The 10178-nt window shown below is 37.3% G+C and overlaps 1 protein-coding gene across 1 annotated transcript; it reads right to left on the reverse strand.

The window, feature by feature from the left end:
* Positions 1 to 351: 351 nt before the first annotated feature.
* Positions 352 to 7787, reverse strand: LOC143596640 (uncharacterized). Its single transcript, XM_077075362.1, has 5 exons — positions 7466 to 7787; positions 3578 to 3646; positions 3242 to 3443; positions 2895 to 3162; positions 352 to 672 (listed from the first exon to the last, which is right to left on the reverse strand). Exons 1-5 carry the CDS (start codon positions 7785 to 7787, stop codon positions 403 to 405), a joined length of 1131 nt encoding a protein of 376 aa, XP_076931477.1. The 3' UTR covers positions 352 to 402.
* Between the last annotated feature and the right edge of the window lie 2391 nt (positions 7788 to 10178).

A 10178-nucleotide genomic window follows, 5' to 3' on the forward strand; every position in this document is an offset into this window, starting at 1 on the left:
CCCTCTTCCTCTGCTTCCACGCCACCACCTCATCAAACACCCATTTCTCTACTCCCTATCCGATTTCAGAACCCCGCAAGAACGTTGTTCGGATCCTATTATTCAGGGGACCTGATTATTGTCCTTGACGTTCAAAAGTACATTCATTCAAAATGTTTCAATATGAAAATAAGCTTGCACGGTTCAAGAGATATTCAAACATTCTGAGTTAGAATTACAAAACCTTGATATCTAGACATATGCTTTTCTAAGTATTCAACATCACATTTTCTCCAACACAAAATAGAAACGAAATATTGAAAAATTTTCCATAACATGACGAATTTATTAAATTGTAAGAAACGTATAAGATCCAAATCTGAATTTAAAAAATTATATAACTTTGATCTCCATGGGGACCATTCAAATCTTGAACATCACATTTACTCTCAGCTCCCCTACGCTTGTTGCTGTTAGAAACAAAAACACTACACTCACATTGAACAAATAAAGCTTAAGTACAAACGACAGACCCAACTGCAACAAGAAAATCCCGACCACAATTAAGAACCACCTTTCACCAGCCGACACGATATGGTTCCGCAGGTTCAATGCCACAAACAATGCTGACATAATTCCCGCCACACCTGTTATTACCCATCTAAACATCTCATCCGGGATAACAGATAAGCACTGCATTTAACATAAAGAAAACAAACAGTTTGGTCAGCAGGTCAAAACAATAATTTTATGAAAGAATCGAAACATGTTGAGTTGGTCCACAAACACGTTTAGCTGAACAAATAATGTTCGGGTCTGGAAACTTGACCTGCTCAATTTTATAAAACTGTTCTATGAATACTAATGCTAATGCTAATGCTAATGCTATCGCTATTATTATGTTGTAAATTTGCAATTTTGGATTATTAATGACAAAAACAAAGTAAATTACATTTGACATGATTTTGATCATGTTAAATGGGCCTACGAACATTGACCTATTCAACACTCTAAGTTAGACCGGCTATCTTTCTAGCTATATCTTTTTTTATTTCACATGTATTACTCGTTATAGATTAGAAGTGTAAACGAGCCAAGCCATTCTTGAGCTGCTCGAGATCGACACGCTAAAAGCTCAAACCTAAAATAAGATTGTTTCATAAACGAGCCCTAGCTGGCTTGCAAGCTTAAACGAGCCTATTACTTATATAAAATTTATTAATATTTACTTATATAATATATTCTTATAAATTAAAATATGATAAAAAAAAAGTAAACAACATATGATAAACAAACCATGCTTAAGTTTGAAAAACTACTCACAAGCGGTGCTAAGAACTTGCTTTCGTAAGTTAAATGAGCCAAGCTCGAGCCTAGTCAAGTGCGGGCTTGGTTCGTAAACTACTTGAGATTGGCTAACTAAAAGCTCGAATCTAGTCGAGCTTAACCACGCTTCCTCGTTTAATGAACGAGCCTGAGCTGGCTTGCGAGACTATTAATTATATAACTTCTATTTAATGTATTATATATATATATATATATATATATATATATAGGGGAGGGTTATTTTGAGAACCATTGTGAGTTTTAAGAACTTTAAGAACTCAATTTTAAACCACACATTTAATTAAATGATATGAAATGTGGCTGAGATTAAATTCAATTAAAAAATAAAACAGGAAAGAGAATTAAGTATTTTTGATAATTACACAAGTTTAAGCGTTAGTTACACATGTGTAAAAAGTCAATTCGGTGTGTAAAAAAATACCGTAATTTTTTGTACATCACTTATACTTACGTATTACACATGTGTAAAAAAATTTTCGAAAAAAAAAATTGTAGAGTTCTTAAAGCTCAAAGTGGTTTTCAAAAGAAATCAATTACAGAACTGTTAAATTATTTAAAAACTTGAAAGAACCCTTGAAAACTAACGTTTTTTATAAAATTTTTTGTATGTCAATGTTAATTGAGTGTAGTTTTATCATTTTTCTATATCTATATTTACAATTACAATTTTGAAAATTAGTTTTTATACATATCAATGCTTTTTTTTTACACCTATGTAAATTTGTTAGTTATAAATTTTACACATATGTAAACTTGTGATTAACATATTTAATCAAAACTTTTTATATAAAGTATGATAAAACTACTATTAAATAATGTTAATACATAAAAAAAAATTAAAAAAACATTTGGTTGTTTAGAGTTCCTAAGAGTTCTTAACTTTTTTAGAGTTCTTAAATGATACCAACCCTATATATATATATATATATATATATATATATAACAGAATTTTTAAATATAAAATTACGATAAAAAAGTAAATAATATATATTATGTTATATATAATTTTTTTACTAAAATATATAAACAAATATATATATATACGCACACCGTGTGCAATCATTAAAATATAAATTAATTATTATATGATAAACGATCCGAGCCAGAGCCAAGCTCGATCTTTGGAAATAAAGCTCGACACAAGCCAGGCCCAAACCAGACTCAAGTTTGAAAAACTACTCTTTAAGAGCTGAGCTTGAGCTCAAGCTTTCGTATAACCTGAACCGAGGTCGAGTTTGAAACACCACTCACGAGCCAAACTCGAGGTTTAGGAATACAGCTCGAAACAAGCCAAGCTCAAGGTCAAGCTCTTCTAAGTTAAACGATCCGAACCCAAACCGAGCTCAAGCTTGAAACACAATTCACGAGTCGAACTCGAGCTCTCGTAAGTTAAACGAGCCAAGCTCGAGCAAATTCAAGCTGGTGCCCGGCTTAGCTCGGCTAGTTTACACCCCTATTAGGCTTTATAGTCAAAAGATATAAACTGACTCGTCCATAATCAAAATTGTCATATTTAGTTAAGACAATAAAGAAAAACATATATGTACAAGAAGAAACAAAACCCTTACCATTGCGGGGATGAAGATGAACAAAGAGTACCCGTACAGACAAAATAGTTGAACGAGTGTCGATGGCGCTGAAAAGTACTTGAGAATCACATACAAACATAGCGGGACAACAAGAACATAACCATAGAACACACCAGCAGACCATGTTACCAGATTAATATCATAGTTCCACTCTTTATGTTGTAACTTGTGCGACAAGTAAGTCACAAACGTACCAATTGAAGCCGCTACAAAAATTAAGGCAGTGCATATCCAAAAAGGTCCATACCTGATAATATTTGTGATTAAAGATTATGATTTATTTAACTTGTGACGCATATTAAGTTCTGAAGGGGAAATCAACTTACAAATCTGGGTTGCTTGCAGTTTTCTCATTGAAGCTACCGCTAAAAGGTAAGAGGGAATCTTTGATTCTTTCTAGGACATCAGATGTGTCGATATCAAAATAAGGGCGGTATGCAGCAATTGTGAATATCTTAAACCAACCAGTACCACCAGTTGATGGTGATTGTGGTGAACCAGAACCGGATACTGGTTTTGAGAATGTATCTGCAAATGTTCGAGTATAGTATTACACATGAGTACCTCCTAGATTGGGCTTGTAAATATACAGAACGAATACAAACGGAGCATGTTCGTGTTCCTTGGTTATAAAATCAAACATTACGCCCCATCGGTGTCACGCGGGGGTCCAGCAGCGGCTGCGATCTTCCCCTGAGCTCCAGAGGGAGGAAAGGTTTGCAGAGTCGTATCTGCAACAACAGCCAATTCAATTATCAAATAACAATTAATTAATCAATTCAATTAGGGGTTCAGGCGCGCAATTACCGTTAAATTTGACGGCCGGAGAATCAGAAACAGCCTGAAACATTACATTGAATTAGGGCTAAGATTTAGTAACGAACAAAGTAATGAAACAGAATAATAGAAATAGAAGAAGATGACTTACAGGAACAGATCCAGACACATTCTATGATTGCCGGACATCATCTTCCTTTGTATGTATGTATGTATTATATGTATATTAAGTAAGTAATGTGGAGATTGTGATCTATGATTGGCGGTTACCTCCGGAAGAATAACAATGAATAGATCTATCTATCTATCCTGTTCCTGTATGAGTCACCACCAAGTTATTATTACACGACAACAATGTTCCTGTATGAGTCACCACCAAGTTATTATTACACGACAACAACCTAAAGCTCAGGTGGATCGGTGAACGCAATTATATTTATATTACTCACTTCCATTACAAGTGTCTTGTTTTGACTTTTCAAGTCTTCTTTTTGCAATTTTAACCGTAAATATTTTTGTTCGTGTCATATAATACTTGATAAAAATTATATTAATGTAAAATACATTTAGAACTCAATCCATTCATATATTTTACATCAAGTATTGTATAACACAATCAAAAATCTTAATCTTTTATTATTTCTCCACTAATTCAAGTAAACTTTTCCATCAAAAACATATAATATATAATATTATTCTTAGAAATTTCAGGATGTTACAAGTTTTCCCTTGGTTGCTGGTTGACATAACTTTTTTGTCTTCCTCTCTGTTGCGGACAAGGCCGCCCATTAGATATCCGGCCAATTCCATCGCGGAGTCGAACGTTTGAGGAAGATGAGACCTCACTATGTCATGGATTTCCCGCGGCAATCCCTGTATATAGCGTGTTACTTTGCTGGATTCAGGATTAACCAGCTGGGGAACAAGACGACAATACTCATGGAATTAGGTATTATACTCGCGACGATTAGCTTACGACCTTATGATTTAGAAATTTTGTTTGGATTTGATCGGTCTCATGCATAGGACAGAACTTCGCCATCAGCATCTCCTTGAATTCTTCCCACTACAGATTGTACATCACTTCTCTTCCTCTACTTAAAATCAATGTGTTCCACCACTCCAACGCTTCGCCTTTGAACATAAGAGCGGAATATGTTCTACTTACCGGTAGCCCTACTTTGGTGTTGGATTTACTCAGAGTCAATTAAAACTTTACGCGGTATATAAAACTTCAACCATAACATTTTACATAACCTTCAAATCTTATCTCATAAAGCATTCATAGTCATTTAAAACAAAACATAGTCTTTAAAACATCACAACGTTTCTTCGAGATGCCAGTATCTTCGATTCCATGCCGTGTGTCTTCAATCACGAGAGCTGCCTCAACCTATTTGCCTGCGTGCATACTAAAAGTCAGCTACACTTAGTGAGTTCTAGTTAATCACATAACTTACTTTACATACACATATACGTGCCCGAAGGTACGCATTACATACTTAACCTGTCCATCGTTCTTTCATATACATCCATAACTAACCTTACGTTATAAAGAGCATTCGCCCTACATACCTCGGATATTATTAGGGTCCGGTACCCTCCATCCTCGGATATTATTAGGGTCCGGTCACCCTTCATCCTCGGATATTATTAGGGTCCGGTACCCACCATCATCGGATATTATTAGGGTCCGGTACCCTTTCTTCCATACCTCCATTACATACTTTCTATATGCATAATCGTAAGTGTTGCACATACATACATCATTCATTCTTCATCTTACAACATACATATAACATCAACCATTACCTGGCAGTATATGCAATATCCGAAGATCGTTCATGTACCGACAAGAAAGCATTCATACATTTCACATAATACATATATGGCATACACTTATCACTTAGGATAAGTGTATTAACTAATCACATCGAGTATGCACACAGACCCGAAAACATAACAAGGAATTAGGCTGGAAACTCACCTGAAAGCGGTTACGTTCACCGTTTATGGTTATTCCTCTCTTGAGCTGTGCACGACTAACTGTATAACAATTACACGTATCAATTAACTATCACTAACTTTATCGCATTTCTAGCTTATTCATACCCCACAACGAACGGGGGTCCGGGGGCAGCGCCCCCGGCAGCGGGGTCTAGGGGCGGCAGCCCCTAGCAGGGTCCAAGGGGCAGAACTCCTGGCTGGGGTTGAGGGCTTCCTTGTAATTAAATCATTCCTTTTTTAAGTTCAGGGACCATTCTGTCCTTTTGTTAAACTACTAGTTCGTTACATTGCCCTTAGCGAATTGACTTATCATAGCGAACTGGTCCATGTAGCGAATTGAACCCTTTAACGAACTGGTCCTTTGACGAATCAGTCCATATAACGAACCATTTCATATAACGAACCAGTCCATGTAACGAATTGGACCTTCTAATTCGTTATCTCTGTTAACGAATGGTCTCAGCGAATTGGACTTAATCTGTTATATTTTCCTTAACGAATCAGGACACGAACTAAGGCTAGTTCGTTAAGCTTTCATTAGCGAATTCACTTGACGAATCACCCCTAGTTCGTTAACTCCCCGTTAACGAATTAGGGTTAGGGTTTGTCAGAATGTCAGAAACATTCTCTGACATCCTTCAATACCCAGCCGCCTTTCCGGGGCCGTCTTTCCGGCGCCGCCGTGCCGGAAAATCGGGCGGTGGCCGGAAAAACGTGTTTCAGCACCGTTTTCACCGTTTTTCGTCCCGCTTGATCCGGATCTGAGCTAGGGTGATCCCTAGGCTCATCTTTTGCTCTGTTAATACCCGATTCCACCCGGATCTCGTGAGTTTAACGGTTTAAAGGTGTCGGCTCGTCGTTTTGCGACTAAATCTAACGGGTTTGAGCTCATACAATATCTTACTATCATTACCTCGGGTCGGAATTTTCCTTAACGAATCAGGACACGAACTAAGGCTAGTTCGTTAAGCTTTCATTAGCGAATTCACTTGACGAATCACCCCTAGTTCGTTAACTCCCCGTTAACGAATTAGGGTTAGGGTTTGTCAGAATGTCATAAACATTCTCTGACATCCTTAAATACCCAGCCGCCTTTTCGGCGCCGTCTTTCCGGCGCCGCTGTGCCGGAAAACCGGGCGGTGGCCGGAAAAACGTGTTTCAGCACCGTTTTCACCATTTTTCGTCCCGCTTGATCCGGATCTGAGCTAGGGTGATCCCTAGGCTCATCTTTTGCTCGGTTAATACCCGATTCCACCCGGATCTCGTGACTTTAACGGTTTAAAGGTGTCGGCTCGTCGTTTTGCGACTAAATCTAACGGGTTTGAGCTCATACAATATCATACTATCATTACCTCGGGTCGGAATCGGTTTCCTTGGTAATTTCGGCTAGATGGAGGAAGAACTAGAGAGAGATCATAAGTGTGTGTTTTAGATGGTATATGGAATATGTATAAATGAGGAATTAAGTGGTGATTATGGTTTATATATTTTGGGGTCATGGGCCTTAGCCCATGGTCTTTCCTCCTTTCCTTTTAACCCAAGTCCATAACTCTTATCCATTTAACCAAACACAAGCCCGACTCATAGTAACTAATAATTTATTTATTTAATAAACGAGAAAAACGGGATGTTACACTCTTGATCGGAGCACTTGCTTATTATCACGATTGACTCCATCTCTGCAAGCCATCTTACGGTGGTAATGGCTCCCTTGTCACCATGAAACTCTTTAGGTCCATAATACTTGAAATCTTTGAACAAACAACCACTTATTTTAAGTTTCTTAAACTCTTGTCTAATTCCACCTTCAACATTGGACTCATGAACACTCTCTTCTATGTGTGTTGGTTTAGGACGAAACTTAACGGATTTTCGGGAAGGTTCAACGGATTGTGATTTTCTAGATTGCCTAGATTGGGACCTAGCTTCAGATTCATTTCTAACAGCATCTTTAATCATTCGTTGGATTTGGTTCATGTATTTTTCGGGAATTTGTTCATCTTGTTCTTTCCCGGGACCTTTTCCCTTTTCTTTTCTTTTGTCGGCTTCTTTTCGAGAAGCTTCTATGTTATTACTTGATTGAGACATTATCTTTTAATATTTTTTCTTTATATCTGAAATTTAACAATTTCATTTATTAAAACACTCATATTTATTTATTTCACAATATATATATATATATATATATATATCATATCATGATATATATATATATGTATATATATATATATATATATATATATATATATATTTTTACAACATTTTATATATATATATATCGTTTACTCGATATATATGCGCCTATCCTTATTTAAACATATTTCACATAACACATAGATTACATTAACACATACACTTCCACAACATAACTACATTCCATTCTCATCTTCATTTCTTCAATCTTTCATGAACTTCTTAACCACCTTGGTCAACTTGTTACATTCCCGAAGAAGCTTGTCTCCTATCTTCTTCTTTTTCTTCTCATCCACCGATATCTTCTTTTTAAGGTCGTCAGCCTCATGTAAGGCTCGGTCCAGGTGCTCTTCCATTGATTGCGGAATCTCATTGGGGTATCCATACTTTGGAGGTGGGTCGCGGTAACCCATCATCACTACGTCATAATGATTTCGTGGATCTGGATATGGAGATGCGGTCACATCAGAGGAGTAATGGAAAAAGGCTTCAGCTGCTTCATTTTGTTCTCGTATTTCACTGGCTTGCTCTTCTTCCGTTGGGATCTTGCCTTGAAAAGGTGGAAAACTGGATGATTTAAGTTCCTTGAGATATTGCATATACGGATCTATAGAACCATAACTCAAATATGGAGATGGTTCCTCAATCGGTGTTGCTACTTCATTGGGATTGTTTGGGTATTCTTCTTCTAGGTCTTCTTCCGTTTCTCCTTTCGGAGCCTCTTCTTCCGGGTCCTCTTCATCCATCAGTTGAGCAGTCTCCTTTGATATCGCAGGCACGCGAAACTTCTCATACGGCATCATGATTCTCATTTTGGGCTTGCGGGATGGTCCTTCTTTGTTGGGACGTGAGTCAACAGAATCCATGGTAGAGGTTCCAGTATGCCATCTTCGTTGGTCCGAGTGGCATTGTATCCAATCTGATGAGGGAGATCTTGGTTCTTCCTTTATTTGCTTACCAGTAAGTAAAGTATATGATGGATGAGGATTTGGTGGTATATATGTGGGAATTTTGGATGGGTAATACAGTGATATCTCCGATGGTTTGATATGTAGGAATTTTCGATGGGTGGTACATGGGTAAACTTGAAGGATGGTAGCTTGAATGTCTCGGCGGTTGGTATCCTCGTCTTGGGGTATCGTCAGGTAGATTGATCGGACTTTGTTCAGTGCCGGGGAAATGAAACGGTTTGGTTCAGTCGTGTTCAATGTCTTGATTGAAAAATTCTTCAATGTAATCTTCACTCATGTTATCCTTTGGAAAGGGTTCAGCGATTCCAACTCGTCTTGCTCTACGTTCATAATTTTTCATAATTTTCTTGAAAGACATCTAAGGTTGGGTGGTTTAGAGTGAGGAGGGAAAGAAAAGGTTACCAGCCTATCTTATCCCTATTCAAATAAAACAAATAATGAAAATATTTTTCCTATACTTGGATCGAAGCTTAGGTATTATTATTTAATACATAATTCGCTAAGATCGATGGCTCTGATACCAACCTGTCACACCCCCATCTTAGGCCTGGGAGTGTGACCGACAGTTGGTACCACATTTGTAAATAAATCAGAGTTACGGCTTTATGCGGAAGACTTATAAAACATGTGGATTTAAAATATAAATATTTACATTACAAAAGATGGAACAAAAGTTCCTAATTAAAATTATTTTTTGTATAGTTTACAAACCACCATTTTAATATTTAAGTTTATACAAAAATATCCGAGCCATCGGATATCTTGAGCACTTCGTTATCCCAAGCTCTAACCTTGATCAGCTGCAAAATGTTAAGAAAAATACATCAGCAACGAATGCTGGTGAATATGTTGACGCTAAAAATATTTTCCTTTACTTAATCACACTTCGAGACTACGTAGGTCTCGGCCCATCGTGGCTTAGGAATAACCAAGTTAAAACAACACAATTCATAAACTCAAGTCTCTACACTCGGATCCCCCCAGCAAACACCGCATCGTTCGACTAGTTGAGTGCTTATAAGTATACACAAGGTCATACTTCCCGCAGGCAGCGTAATTGTTACCAGGTGTGATGTGCCCATCACATATGTAAGGATCCAAACAAACGTACACGATAGCCTGAAGCCAGTGTTTATACCCTTGTTTATAAATGTTTTAGAGACACTTAGTCTCATGTAAACCTTTTCATTTAACACGTTTTGACTCGTTTGAAAGAAAATTTGTAAAAGTTGGGGCGTATTCACCTTTTGATTTAGATCGGCTTCAAACACCGTCCGAGGGTCTTTCCCGTTGCTATCTCGCACCTATAGTACGA

Source organism: Bidens hawaiensis, unplaced genomic scaffold (assembly GCF_021521415.1).
Source record: "Bidens hawaiensis isolate Kalapana, Puna unplaced genomic scaffold, B.hawaiensis_p1.1 tig00046813_1, whole genome shotgun sequence".
In the NCBI taxonomy this organism is placed as follows: Eukaryota; Viridiplantae; Streptophyta; class Magnoliopsida; order Asterales; family Asteraceae; genus Bidens; species Bidens hawaiensis.